This window comes from Dermacentor andersoni, chromosome 1, assembly GCF_023375885.2.
Source record: "Dermacentor andersoni chromosome 1, qqDerAnde1_hic_scaffold, whole genome shotgun sequence".
In the NCBI taxonomy this organism is placed as follows: domain Eukaryota; kingdom Metazoa; phylum Arthropoda; class Arachnida; order Ixodida; family Ixodidae; genus Dermacentor; species Dermacentor andersoni.
The window spans coordinates 172,112,705-172,128,569 of record NC_092814.1 but is presented as its reverse complement, the minus strand read 5'-3'; the positions used below and the strand labels follow the sequence as shown (position 1 = coordinate 172,128,569).

The window sequence follows — 15,865 nt, the reverse complement described above, 5'->3', positions numbered from 1 at the left end:
CTGAGCACGAGGTCGCGGGATCGGATCCCGGCCACGGCGGCCGCATTTCGATGGGGGCGAAATGCGAAAACACCCGTGTACTTAGATTTAGGTGCACGTTAAAGAACCCCAGGTGGTCGAAATTTCCGGAGTCCTCCACTACGGCGTGCCTCATAATCAGAAATTCGTTTTGTCACGTAACACCCCATAATTTAATATTTAATTTAACTCCTGCGGGTACGGTAGAGTATCCGCCTCCCGTGCAAGAGGACCGCGATTAAAATCCCGGTGCCGCACAATTCTCCACCGGAAAATACAAAAAAAAAAAAACCGTGTGTTGCGAAAATTGCACAAACAGGCCTGGAGTGCGGCCTGATCCCGGTGACCAGAACCGGTAACGTACTCTCTCACCAGAGCAGGATTGGCCACCCTGGTGCAGTACTTGACCACAACCTCCTATATGAATACAACAATCAAACCCCGGCCCTCAGTCTCCAGCAGCCGCGAAGCAACTGACCACGGCGGCGGTCAGATCTGTGACGCAGCAGAGGGTGCTAAGAATACCTGGCTCCGGACAGGCCGCCATTGGAATCTGAACCTGGCAACGTTTAACGTTAGAACGTTATCTAGTGAGGCGAGTCTAGCAGTGTTATTGGAGGAATTAGAGGGTAGTAAGTGGGATATAATAGGGCTCAGTGAGGTTAGGACGACAAAAGAAGCATATACAGTGCTAAAAAGCGGGCACGTACTGTGCTACCGGGGCTTAGCGGAGAGACGAGAACTAGGAGTCGGATTCCTGATTAATAAGGAAATAGCTGGTAACAAACAGGAATTCTATAGCATTTACGAGAGGGTGGCAGGTCTTGTTGTGAAACTTAATAAGAGGTACAAATTGAAGGTAGTACAAGTCTACGCCCCTACATCCAGTCATGATGACCAGGAAGTCGAAAGCTTTTATGAAGATGTGGAATCGGCGATGGGTAAAGTCAAAACAAAATACAGTATACTGATGGGCGATTTCAATGCCAGGGTAGGCAAGAAGCAGGCCGGAGACAAGTCAGTGGGAGAATATGGCATAGGCTCTAGGAATAGCAGAGGAGAGTTATTAGTAGAGTTTGCAGAACAGAATAATATGCGGATAATGAATACCTTTTTCCGCAAGCGGGTTAGCCGAAAGTGGACGTGGAGGAGCCCAAATGGTGAGACTAGAAATGAAATCGACTTCATACTCTGCGCGAACCCTGGCATTATACAAGATGTAGACGTGCTAGGCAAGGTGCGCTGCAGTGACCATAGGATGGTAAGAACTCGAATTAGCCTTGACTTGAGGAGGGAACGGAAGAAACTGGTACATAATCAATGAGTTAGCGGTAAGAGGGAAACTTGAGGAATTCCGGATCAAGCTACAGAACAGGTATTCGGCTTTAACCCAGGAAGAGGACCATAGTGTTGAAGCAATGAACGACAATCTTATGGGCATCATTAAGGAGCGCGCAATAGAAGTCGGTGGTAACGCCGTTAAACAGGAAACCAGTAAGCTATCGCAGGACACGAAAGATCTGATCAAGAAACGCCAATGTATGAAAGCCTCTAACCCTACAGCTAGAATAGAACTGGCAGAACTTTCTAAGTTAATCAACAAGCGTAAGACAGCGGACATAAGGAACTATAATATGGATAGAATTGAACAGGCTCTCAGGAACGGAGGAAGCCTAAAAGCAGTGAAGAAGAAACTAGGAATAGGCAAGAATCAGATGTGTGCGTTAAGAGACAAAGCCGGCAATATCGTTACTAATATGGATGAGATAGTTCAAGTGGCTGAAGAGTTTTATAGAGATTTATACAGTACCAGTAACACCCACGACGATAAGGTGAGAGAGAATAGTCTAGAGGAACTTGAAATCACACAAGTAACGCCGGAAGAGGTAAAGAACGCCTTGGGAGCTATGCAAAGGGGGAAGGCAGCTGGGGAGGATCACGTAACAGCAGATTTGTTGAAGGATGGTGGGAACACTGTCCTAGAAAGATTGGCCGCCCTATATACACAATGCCTCATGACCTCGAACATACCGGAATCATGGAAGAACGCTAACATAATCCTAATCCATAAGAAAGGGGACGCCAAAGACTTGAAAAATTATAGACCGATCAGCTTACTGTCCGTTGCCTACAAAGTATTTACTAGGGTAATCGCAAATAGAATCAGGAATACCTTAGACTTCTGTCAACCAAAGGACCAGGCAGGATTCCGTAAAGGCTACTCAACAATAGACCATATTCACACTATCAATCAGGTGATAGAGAAATGTGCGGAATATAACCAACCCTTATATATAGCCTTCAGTGATTACGAAAAAGCATTTGATTCAGTCGAAACGTCAGCAGTCATGGAGGCATAACGGAATCAGGGTGTAGACGAGCCATATGTAAAGATACTGGAAGATATCTATAGCGGTTCCACAGCCGCCGTAGTCCTCCACAAAGAAAGCAACAAAATCCCAATAAAGAAAGGCGTCAGACAGGGAGATACGATCTCTCCAATGCTATTCACAGCATGTTTACAGGAGGTATTCAGAGACCTGGAGTGGGAAGAATTGGGGATAAAAGTTGATGGAGAATACCTTAGCAACTTGCGATTCGCTGATGATATTGCCTTGCTTAGCAACTCAGGAGACCAATTGCAATGCATGCTCGCTGACCTGGAGAGGCAAAGCAGAAGGGTGGGTCTGAAAATTAATCTACAGAAAACTAAAGTAATGTTTAACAGTCTCGGAAGAGAACAGCAGTTTACGATAGGTAGCGAGACACTGGAAGTGGTAAGGGAATACATCTACTTAGGGCAGGTAGTGACCACGGATCCGGTTCATGAGACTGAAATAACCAGAAGAATAAGAATGGGCTGGGGTGCGTTTGGCAGGCATTCTCAAATCATGAACAGCAGGTTGCCACTATCCCTCAAGAGGAAAGTGTATAACAGCTGTGTGTTACCAGTACTCACGTATGGGGCAGAAACCTGGAGGCTTACGAAAAGGGTTCTGCTGAAATTGAGGACGACGCAACGAGCTATGGAAAGAAGAATGATAGGTGTAACGTTAAGAGATAAGAAAAGAGCAGATTGGGTGAGGGAACAAACGCGGGTAAATGACATCTTAGTTGAAATCAAGAAAAAGAAATGGGCATGGGCCGGACATGTAATGAGGAGGGAAGATAACCGATGGTCATTAAGGGTTACGGACTGGATTCCAAGGGAACGGAAGCGTAGTAGGGGGCGGCAGAAAGTTAGGTGGGCGGATGACATTAAGACGTTTGCAGGGACAACATGGCCACAATTAGTACATGACCGGGGTAGTTGGAGAAGTATGGGAGAGGCCTTTGCCCTGCAGTGGGCGTAACTAGGCTGATGATGATGATGATGATGATGATGATGATGATGATGATGATGATGATGATGAATTCTGACGTGCTATGCGAATCGAGGGGCCGGCGGCGCCAGAATGATAAAGGTCAAGGCCGATGACTCGGAGTGAGCTGACGACTGGAATTCTACTTCCGTGCAAGAAAAGGACGATATGGGTGGTGTTAAACGCACGGCGACCGCGCACATTCGCGACGGGAAGTAAAAAAAATTAAATTATGGGGTTTTACGTGCCAAAACCACTTTCTGGTTATGAGGCACGCCGTAGTGGAGGACTCCGGAAATTTCGACCAGCTGGGGTTCTTTAACGTGCACTTAAATCTAAGTACCACGGGTGTTTTCGCATTTCGCCCCCCATCGAAATGCGGCCGCCGTGGCCGGGGCGACGGGAAGTAGAGCCGTCTCCTGAGGCGACAACACGAGTCCTATAGAAGAACCCCATTCAGTTGTAATTGTCAGAGCGAGCTGTAAACTTTTGGATTGAATTTGGAGAGACTGGTGGACGAACCAGACTGTGTTGTCATCCGCATAAATGAGTGCGTGCAGGTCAGCAATGTCGTCCAAGCGCCATGCCAAATGTAGGAGGCTAATGTTGAAAAATATGGGGGCTAGCACTGACCCTTGCGGTACACCGCGATGTGGCCGAAAGGATCCCACATTGTGTTTGTGGATGCAGATGGTAAATTCACGAGATGTAAGAAAAATGTGAATAAACTTGCATATTGTCACGTGGTAGTGACGGTTGAGGACACAGCAAGAAAACTGTGAACGGCGAAACTAACTTTATTGGGCGAACCTGTGCCCAGAAAAACAGGCTACACTCAATGCTCAACGAAAACGGCGAACACAGTCGGCGATCGTCAAATATCTGATCAGCGAGTCAAGCGCGTCGGCTTTTATAGATCAGTCGTCGAACGTTCCAGAGTAATGGCTGGGACCCGCGTGCCTTCCACAAAGTTCTACGCCATTCGTGTCGCGCATGCATGCAATCAGATTACACAAGGTTCGGCGACAACAGACAGCGCATAGAAGCATCGATAACATTCCAGAAACTTCCAATGTAGACGCGTCCTGCGCTGAGCGATAACATTTCTTAGACGGTAAAAGCGCTCAACCGTAAAAGATAAACGAGTTCACGTGTCAACATATTATATATATATATATATATATATATATATATATATATATATATATATATATAAGCTTGCATATGTACAGTAGGGCGCATGCGTACGTACTCTTGGTAGAGCAAATGCCTGGTCAACGCAGCACCTATACTTTAGTAACTTTGTTTCACTAAAACATACGCGATATGAGTACACAAAGAATATGAGTAGACAGAAACATATGTGGAACAGAACAGGAACCATCTCAAAGAACAAGGTCAGCGATACAACATACGTGAAAGCCCTATTAACTTCTTTACGTACGAAAGCGAAAGCCCCAGATGGCTCATGGGCCCAAAAATCCGACGACCGTCCTGGGTTATGGCACCAAAATTCAAGCGCGTGCGCCTGTAAGCCATAAATTTATTTATCAATAAAAGCGCTCGATCATCTCTGTTCGCGTTGAACTGACATCCTTCTAAATAATCAGTGTGACCACAGAAGTGTCTTTCGTGGTTTTCCCGTTCTTGTTCTTTGTCGCGGGCAATGTATACACGTGTCTTATGACGTTTTGAGGAGAATAAGTACGCTTGCGAGAACTGGAAATAAATCTGTTTTTGAAAGTTAGCGCTGTGTGTTTGTCTAAGTTGCCTTTTCGTGTCCCTATTATTCTGCCTGAACTACAAGTAGAAGGCGCCATATGTACAAGCCCACGTAGCTACCCTCATCGATTAAAGTGTTAAAAAACTTCATTCAGTGAACCTGCGTATTTGTCTTAATGACTTGCCACGAGCGTTCTAACGTGCTATTAACCGCGCAGAACCAGTGCCGATGCCTAGGCGACCGAAAAAGAAAACAAGTAAAAAGAAAACGAGTAATAGGAAGTAACAACGCATTTTGAAGGTGAAAAATTCTGAGCAAAACCCAGGAAAACCCAGAAACAATAGACGAGGCAAGCACTGGCGCTGCCTGTCTCGTCTCTTCTTAGTACGTTGTCCTGGGTCTTGCGCTGAATTTTTCACCTTCAACATACTATGTACCAACTAGCCGCAACCGAAGTATTACTGAACAACGCACTCGAATGAGAATGTCAAGTAATTTAATGAATGCCTCGTGAGCGCACAGGCTTTCACCTTCATTCTCTTTAGCGTATGCTAAAGTGACTGTCAACCTTTGTTTTCAAATCATCATCATCATCATCTCATTGTATGTACACTGCAGGACGAAGGCTTCTCTCTGCGATCTCCAATTACCCCTGTCCTGCGCGAACCGATCCCAACTATAGCGCCCGCGAATTTCCTAATTTTATCGCCCCACCTAGTCTTCTGCCGTCCTCGGCTGCGCTTCCCTTCTCTATAGCACCCATTTTGTAGCCCTAATGGTCCACCGGTTATCTAACCTACGCATTACATGAACTGCGAGCTCCATTTCTTTCTCTTAATATCGATTAGAATATCGGCTATGTCCTTAACGTTATGCCTAACATTCTTCGTTCCATCGCTCTTTGCGCGGTCCTTAACTTGTTTTCGAGCTTCTTTGTCAGTCTCCAAGTTTCTGCCCCATATGTCAGCACCGCTAAAATACGCGGATTGTACACCTTTCTTTTCAATGATAGTGGTAGACCTCCAGTCAGGAGCTGACAATGTCTGCCGTATGCGCTCCAACCCATTTTTATTCTTCTGTGAGTTTCCTTCTCATGGTCAGGGTTCCCTGTGATTAATTGACATAGGTAAACGTACTCCTTCACAGACTCTAGAGGCTAACTGGCGATCCTGAACTCTTGTTCCCTTGCTCGGCTATTCATGATTATCTTTGTCATGATTATTCATGATTATCTTGCATATTAATCTTCAACCCCACTCTCACACTCTCTCTGTTAAGGTCCTCAATCACTTGTTGTAACTCGTCCTCAGTGTTGCTGAACAGGACAACGTCATCTGCAAGCCGAAGGTTGCCGAGATATTCGCCGTTGATTCTCACTCCTAAGCATTCCCAGTTTAATAGCTTGAATATTTCTTCCAAGCACGCAGTGAATAGCACTGGAGTGATTGTGTCTACTTGTCTGACCCCTTTCTTTATAGGTATCTTCCTACTTGTGGATAATTAAGGTAGCTGTGGAATCTCTGTAGATATCTTCCAAAATATTTACGTAAGCGTCCTGTACTCCTTGATTACTTAATGCCTCTATGACAGCTGATATCTCTACTGAATCAAATGTCTTTTCATAATCTATGAAAGCCATATAGAGAGGCTGATTGTACTCTGCGGATTTCTCGATTACCTGATTGATGACATGGATGTGATTCATTGTAGGGTATCCCTTCCTGATACCTGCCTGTTCCTTTGGTTGATTAAAGTGAAGTTTTCAGACCATTGTATATAAGTAAGTTACTTAGAAAGGCATAATGTATAATCTATAAGTCAAGGATGTATTGCATCATCCGCGCACAAATCAGAAACGGCAAATGATGCTTACAGTACTGGTGGTGCAGGCACTGCAGAAAAGAGGGCTCAATATGTTAGAAGTGCTCGAGAGAGACGTCGCACAGGTGTCCTCTGTGTGCCCTCGCGATAAGCGAGGTCGTATAAGAAAGGCACGCTCCCATATCGGCCGGTGTTGCGCCAGCTGCGACGCCTTTCTTCGACCAGCGCGAGCAGAGGGAAATGAGGCGCGTTTGACTTCCAGAAGCTTAAAGTACACTCTTAGGCAAAGTTACACCCTTTGAAGTGCCCCTTCTGCCACACAACAATAATCGTTATCTGTCTTGATGCGTTTCCTTTCTTGAAAAGGCCACGTCCGCTACTTTCCTGTCGGGAATGCTATCATGCTGATAACGCGCATGTCGTTCGTTACTGGAAAGTACCGGGCTCGCAGCGTTAAAGAAAGGAAACGCATCAAGGCAGATGACGATTATCGTTGTGTGACAGAATGGGCAAGAGTGTACACGGCGTCACCTCGGCGCCGCTAAAAAAAGTAACTAAAGGTTGCCATCTTTTTATGTTTTTGAACGGGATAACGCAGAATGGTTTCCGGGTCTTCAGAAGTGTAGAATCTGCAATATACCGTGTTTGTAATTACCGTCGCAAAGGTAGTCAGTCACCTATAGGTACACATAATGAAAAAACCTGTATTGAGCAAAAATTTAGAAATGTAATAAATTGGCCAAGTCTAGTTTAGACTAATGGGCAAATTAACCGGTTCTGCAGTCTCACTTAAAATCAACACTTAGCGCTCGGGGGCTATGTGCCCTGCTGCCCGTTCCATTCCAACTCCAATCTGCAATCTCGGGCTTCCATTTCACTCGTCCGACTGGTGTCATCACTCCATTCCATTTCGGGTGTTGGAATGATTCCGTAATCGTTCAAACTCTGGAGTTCCCACTCCGCAACTGTAACGCATCAGCTCGCCGTTAAGTCACGGATTTTGACGGCGTTTGCTAGAGCCCATAACTGAGCAAGAAAGGACTACAGCGTGATCTAAGAGAGCCAAAGACTGAATGTGATAAGTTTCAGAAACATTTACTGAGCCAACGCGGCCCAAATACCTAAAAAATACAGCAGAACTGATAGTTGGGCGAATTGGTAAGCGTTCATGGTGAAATTTGTAGCGCGCACAATAGACAAGGACGCAGAGAAGGTGGACACAAGAACGCTTACTCACAACTGTTTATTTTTGGAAAGAGACACAACGTAAAAACGCCAGCTATCTGCACTGAGTATGTGCAAGACGAGTCATCGATTTTTGTATTAACAGTTCAAGCACTATTCGAGAATACAAATTCTTTGTCAGTGATAGCAACCGGTGGCTGACTGATGCGTTTTTCGGAAAAGAAAATCATCCGCACTTGTCTAACCACTGCAACCTATGTCATTGTCAAACGGTATATTTTGACACTGATATTTTGTTTTCAGATAAAAATAAACTAACACGTGAAATTACAGAAGCGTTCCGTATAATAAGGTATGGCGAAACATGCATCAGTCAGCAATCGGTTGCTATCACTGACAAAGAATTTGTATTCTTGAATAGTGCTTGAACTGCTGATACAAAAATCGATGACTCGTATAGCGCATGCTCAGTGCAGAGAGCTGGCGCTTTTACGTTCTGTCTCTTTCTAAAAATAAACAGTTGTGAGTAAGCGCTCGCGTGTCCACCTTCTCTGCGTCCTTGTCTATTGTGCGCGCTACAAATTTCACCATGAACCAAAAAATACTTTGACATCTGTGACGTCACACTGACGTACGGGCTCTGCATAGGGTTTCGGGGCGAAATATAAAATAAATGGCCTTAATTTTCTCTTTTATATTAACCAACCTATTAAAACAGAGACTTTGAAAGAACACTTAATCAGTTTAAACTGATCTCGTGTTTGTATTTATAGTGTCCCTTTAAAAGAGACGGGGTGCATGCGGGCAGTGGTCTCACGTGCGGCGGCGATGATGGTGCTCCAGCGAGACGCCTGGAAGTACAGCAGCAGCTGGAACAGGTTGTAGCCCATCAGAGTAAGGCACACGGCGATGCACACCGTCTCCTGGGTGCGCTTCCCTGCGAAGCAGGCCACACTTGGGGTTACAAACAGAGGCGCGGAGAAGGCCGACAGTGCCAAACAAACACGCCAATTCAGACGCGGTTCGGGCTGCCAACTGTGATTGTTATAACAACCGCAGTTCCGCACCCGACAAATTGCACAGGCGTCGACTGACCACGCGCAATGCGGTACACGTGTATACGCTGCAACCACCTGCGGACTAAAACTCAGTAAGTTTACTTTTCGCCAGGCGACCCGGCGAAGCGTCTCAGAGAAAAAATCGGTCGAGGCAACGAGGCCTAGATGCGCGTCCTTCGATTTCGTACGACGACCAGGTACACGGCTTCCCAAAGGACTGAGTATACGCGCCTATACGGTGCATTCCATATTCAACCTATAGAAGCCGCAGCACACCTGCAGGAGTAGAATGGCCATACAAAAGGTATTTAATGTATGAATATGTCTTGTCAAGAGACGCCCACTCCATTTATCTTATGCACGCACAGCTAAAGGCGCAGCAATGGAAGCCAAAGTGTTCACGCACGTTCATGCAGCACTTGGCGTTTATCGCACACCAGCGCAATCAATAACGAACGCGTTCTGAGAGCGCCCCGCAGGGTTGAAGCCACAGGACTGTGTACACGGCGCCCCTGAGGTGTACCGGCGGCGCTGCACGTTGTTGTTCCTAACGGCGACTTTATTGTCCCTAGGGTGCCTCGATACCAGGCTTCTGACACGCTGGCATCGAGACACTAACACCCGACGACAGCGCGCGCTCCGCTCGCATTGGCGTGCTGGTCACACGTTACGCTGCACACAGAAGAGAAGGGGCTTAGCATTTAAGGAGGCGAAAACGCCCTCGGCCAATCATTTCATGTCCGGAATATTCGATATTCCTGGATACTGAAGTAATGCTACGCTGCTGTATGCGACGCAGAGGACGTCCTCTGGGCGAACATGATGCGTGCAATTTTAGTGTTGTTACTTATTTCTAATGGAAATTACCGCAGGCCTACAGGGGGATCAGAAAAGAGAACTCAACAGGGCGTCCCTTGAACTGGTCCGGTACGCACATCGGTCGGTTGCCCATATACCAGCCTGTACTCCCTGCACAATGCACATCGCGGTCCGTCCCGGCATCAAGTAGGTGGCGGACATCCACCTGCCCGCCGGGTGAGGCTCCCGTCTCCGCGATGCAGTGACAGCGCACCCAGTTCGGTTGCGCCGCAGCAGCAGTTTGAAGCAGGGAAAGACCAGGCGTAACCAGGACGGCGCAAGGTGGAACCACTATGATCGATCGCTCGTTTGAATACTGGCCTTCATAGTATGTCGATGGCTACAGAGTCGGGGCCGAGGATGTGGCTCTGCATGCTCTCGTACTGGCCTACGTGTTTTTCCCACTGTTTGACGTTACTAGACATGGATTTAGGGACCAAGGAATTTTATGGTTCCGACATTAGGGAAAGCATGTGACTTTACCTTTCATGTTCAGGTCGTCGGTCTAGTTTATTGCGGATTATGTCGTTGCAGGCGCTCATGTTCTGTGATTTTTTGGCGGTAATTCTACAGGCCGAGTGGTCGGGTGTACCGATGAAGGATGTTTAGCCCTTGCTGACGAGCATGTCCATATGCAGTGTGCCGTTCAGATGAGTGGTCCAAAGTGTCACGCCGTCTGGCGTCCAACCTCCTCGCGCGCAACTTAGAAGGTGCATTACAAAAGGTGAAACTCATCTTTTTACAGACGAGAGACCGGAACATATTTTTGTACCTTGCGAACACCTTCTCCCCTTCAGGGTTCACTATACGGTAAGATGTGAGAAAGGCGAAAGTGGGTAAGTTATCAGCAAGGAGAAAAAATTAGAGGGCAAGGAGACGAAGTGGTTCACTGGTGCATGTATACACGTTCCCACGGAGGAGCATTTGCCGCTGAATTCTGGACCCGTCATGGACGACTGGGAGGCACCTCTCGACCACAGGCTGCGCATACGGTTTACTTTCGACGACCGTCGGACAGGCTAAACCTTTGCTTTGGACAAAGTTTACCTCTGACGCCCACAACAGTCGCTGCAAAGGCGGCTTTACAGCTATGTCTGCCTCTCGCGACCAAAATTCTCGACGCAAACACTCGCGGCGGCGGCCTACGGCTGGCAACTGAAAGACACAAAACACAAAATTTCATCTACGGCGCCTTTATAAATCGGCCTCGTTTGTCACTCTGCTCAGTCGCACTTGATGAGCAAGGAATCCAAGTCTCGGTTTCAAACATTCGGCGGCCCTCGCAACCTCTGTCAAGGCCTTGGCTGGACTGTTTCATCATCTTCGCAACTTTTCTTATACCAATCAAACCGGTCCTTCTTTTCTTTTTTTTTTTCCTAAATGGTCCCCTTCGAGTCGTGACATGCGCCTTGTTATTTTCACACCGAGTCCCGCGAGACATCAACAGCGATCGGATCTCGAGGAAAGACTTCAGCCGAGCTGAACATAATCCCAACACGATGGCGGCGAAAGCTTCGCACAGTGTGCCACGGTGGGAAAGAAGGAAGAAAAAGAAACGCGAACAGCAAGCAAGTAGGCGGGGGTGCGAGGAGGGCGATGTGCAGCGGGAGTTGCATTACGACGCAGTGTACCGAAAACCGAACTAAGCCGCGGCAGTGTGCGCCTCGGCAGCCGAGCGCGAGCGCAGAGCCTTCGCGGAACGGCGCACACGGCGACACGCTCCGGCGCCCGGGCACAGCCGCGCGCGCCGATCGCGGGGGCGCCGGCCGCGCCCAGGTCGCATGCACGGTCCCGACAGTGCTTTTAATGAACGGTGAAAGAAAGGGCGCAGACTCCTCAAAAGGTGCACCACGAGTAAATGTCAAACGCCGCTGGCAGGGAAAGGGACGCCGATGAGCTAGTATATGTTGCGGCGGAATGATTATTTCAAAATTCCGTTTGCGATACTTTGGCAGACGAAAGGGTCACTGGAAAGAAAACAAAGAATTGAAAGCCAATCTTTTGTTTTTGAATTTCGAGCCCAAACAACGGCGCCCATGATATCACTGTGGCGTCACATGTTTCTTAATATTTTCGCGCAATTCCGCAATTCTTACGCACAGTTTTCACCTTGAGGAGCTACTCGCTTTCAAGCGCGATGTAATCATTTATAATTGATAAACAGTTATATGTAGCCCGCAGTAGACAGTGTCAAAATCCACGACGTCAGGGGGATCTTCAGCTGCATGGCATCGCCACCTCTAATGCGCACGTATAAAAAAAAAAAAAAATAAGCAGTCAAGCAGCAGTGCATTAGGTAAGAAGTATACACTCTTAAGACAGTTGCACCCTTCGGGGTGTATATTTGTCCCACAACAAGAATCGCAATCGGTCTTGCTTGCGTTTCCTTCCTTAAAAACTCAGCGCTCGCTACTTTCCTGTCGAGAATGCTGTTACGTTGATAATGCGCAAGCCGTCCGTGGCTTGGAAGTACCGGGCTCGCAGCGTTAAAGAAAGGAAATGCGGGCAAGACAGATGACGATTATCGCTGTGGTACAAGATACGACCCAAAGGGTGTAAAATTCTTTAAGAGCGTTTGTTGTTGTTGTGATACCCAGTGACCCAAGTTGCTGTCAAAGAGGTTCATCGAAGAGCGCCCATATATCTGGCATCCGCCCACGGGAATGGCCCAAATGTTAAGCCTGCACTATCTTCGGCATCGGCCCACGTAAACGGCCAGATACCCGTTACAAAAAACTGCGTTGAACTCGTCAAGAATGCTTCGCATTAGAAACAATACTTTATATTCGTCTTTACTGTCCCTTCAACACTTCTAAGATTACAATAGGGGTACATCAATCAAAAGTAGGTCACGCATATTCCAGAAAACGACGTTATAACGATGAATTCTTGGTGGCGGCTCCACCTTCCGATTCCGTGAGTATATCACTGCGATGTTTTGAAGACCAGCAACGATAGCGCCGTACGCGGGAGGCCGGTGTAGAAACAACGCTGTCGAATATAAGGATAAGAGTACTGCGGCGCTATATGGTTGTGCAAGAAGCGCAATAACTGCACTCGGAGCAATACTGCTCTCACCCCCCCCCCCCCCCCCAAAAAAAAAAAAAAAAACCCAGAATGAGCAAAAGTTTCTCGCAATTCGACGTACAAGTACACGAAGAAGTTCACGGTAAGCTGTACATGGTGCCGAAGCAGAGAGACGACGACACGTGCGCTCGCTCACCAAGCGCCGATACACGTTTTCGAGCGTTGTGCGTGCGTACGCGTCTACAACGCGTGCGCATACAGAGGTGAACTTCCGCCAAGTGCGACGCGAATGCGGGCATTAGACGCTGACCGTGCCTCTTTCCGGCACAGAGAGATCCTTTGCTTTGAAAGAGCACAATCAGTGAACGAAAAAGATTGAATCAGCGGACCCCAACGATTGCCCCAACGCGAACCCATTTACTGCGACAGCAGCACGCTTATAGCACAGCAGTCGCGGAACGCCGCGTTCTGAAGAACAACTTCTTTGCAAAGCGCGCAACGTCGTCGCTGCTGTGTGTGGCCTTGTGTGGTCTCCGAAGTACGAGCGCAGACGCCACTACTCTCGGAATCTGTACGCGGCATAAAACCCCGCGCGCGCAGATTACCAAGCGCCCAAACTGCGCGATAGCGCTGCTTCCTTTTACTGTGCAAGTCACGCACATTCAAGGTAGCAAAGGGAAACGAAAGGGCGCCTGTCAGGGTTTGCTCGCTTTCCTCACTTCGTGGCACTTACCCAGTGCGGGGGGGATTGGCCAATAAGCCGGCGGTTAAAAGGAAATGGAGGGAGAGAGAGAAATAGAGAAAGTCAAAGTAGAAAATTTTGATAATTACGAAATAGACTAACTCGACAAAGAGTCAATTATATATAAACAGCAAATTTGGCGGTACTGGAATAATTTCGAATACACGATCAGCGATTTGATTAGTCATCCAATTATTGATTAAGCAGAATTACCATGATATCCTCCTTGCGTCACATGGGTAATCACAAGTGGCCATGCAGATGTTCCTCGGGCTAAATACTAATACAGAAACCCCGAAGGAGGGAATATTTTGAGCTTACATTTAAAGAAATGCCTCATTTTCGGAATGAAACTTCAATTTTTTTTCTGTGATTTGTAAATCGACCGCGGGTCAGCAGAAGATGGTCAATATTTTCAGGTTTCTGACAGGTGTGACATACAGGGAACGGTGCCAGACCATACCTGTACAGGTAATAATTTAATGGTGGGATACGACAGCGTAATTTTGTAAAAGATTTCCACTTTACGCGTGGGACACCATTCACTGTCCAATGAAAAAAAAAAAGCGAATGGTGAAATTCCGGTGATGGGATTTTCAATTTTCCAGATCTTGGAACAGAGAAAATTTTCTAAACTTAGCCACAGGGGCACAAGCCGAACTAGGCATAACTGACATAACTGGTCCACCAAAGGATATCCGCGCGGGTGTGTCAGCCTTTTCGTTTACTGACACTGTCACGTAGAAGTGAAGGCAATGAACACAGCAGCAATACTGTGAATGACGAAACTGACTTTTATTGGGTGAACCTGTGCCCACAAAAACAGGATTATACTCAAAGCACCACGATAGCGGCGAGCACAGTCGGCGATCGTCGAAAATCTGATATGCCGGTCAAGCGCATCGGCTTTTATACACGAGCCATTGAAGGTTCCAGAGTAATCGCTGGTGCCCGTGTGTCTTCCAGAAAGTTCTACACAATTCGCGTCGCGCATGCAATCGGTGACAACAGGCAGCAGAAAGAACCACCGACAACATTCGAGAAGCTTCCGATACATGCGGGCGCGTACGTCCAGCACTGAGCGATAACGTTTGTTAGAGGGCGAAATGCAGTCACCCTAGAAAGATATACAAGTACACGTGTCAATATACAAAAAAAATTTAATTATGGGGTTTTACGTGCCAAAACCACTTTCTGATTATGAGGCACGCCGTAGTGGAAGACTCCGGAAATTTCGACCACCTGGGGTTCTTTAACGTGCACCTAAATATAAGTACACGGGTGTTTTAGCATTTTGTCAATATACCACGTTGGCCTGGAACCCATAGCAATCGCACAAGTCGTAAGTTCGGAGGGATTAATTATTTAAATGTATTCATTACAGTAGTGTATGAGGATGAAGTGAGTGATGTGCATACTGACAGTGGATTGGTCAATATATTTAAAAATTTCGGGTCTTTTACGTGCCAAAATCACGATATCATTATGAGGCACGCCGTAGTGCGGGACTCCGGATTAATTTCGACAATGTGGGGTTCTTTAACGTGCACCCAATGCATGAAACACGGCCCTCAAAAGGCGGCCGCCGCGTTTGGGATTCGATCCCGCGCCCTCGGGTTCAGCAGCGCGCAGAGCCATAGCCACTACGCCATCACGGCGGGTCGGTCGCCATAACTGCCGAATAATTTAAACGAAGTTTTCGAAGAGGTAAAATAACAGCTAATGGTTCATCTTGAAATATGGGTGCAAAATCTGGTAGGCATAATGTATATGACCAGGATAATGACTCGGAGAAAATACTCACACCCGTTTTCTCCTCACTCATTAACACATTAGTCGCGATTACATTATCTATTCCCGATCGCGTTAAATGATCTTGTAAGATGCGTTTAAGTATGTAGTGGGCAGGAGTTTAGCATTAAATGGAAATGTATAATCACATTCAATCTTTATTTTAGGCAAAGGCTTGTCTGCAAAAGATCTCGCATATACATTAACATTTAATGGCTCTAGCTCAGCCTGCACACGCATTACCTGAGGTCTATATAAATGGGACCGTGGCTAATAAAAA

The 15,865-nt window shown here is 46.9% G+C and overlaps 1 protein-coding gene across 1 annotated transcript in view; it reads right to left on the bottom strand.

Annotated features, from left to right (window-relative positions):
• The window catches only part of Kua (Plasmanylethanolamine desaturase Kua), a 139,803-nt gene that overhangs the window by 64,881 nt on the left and 59,057 nt on the right, over nt 1-15,865 (bottom strand). Inside the window, exon 2 of the mRNA XM_050195450.3 lies at nt 8,927-9,046. Coding sequence (XP_050051407.1) covers nt 8,927-9,046 — 120 coding nt within the window. The remainder of the gene's footprint in view (nt 1-8,926; nt 9,047-15,865) is intronic.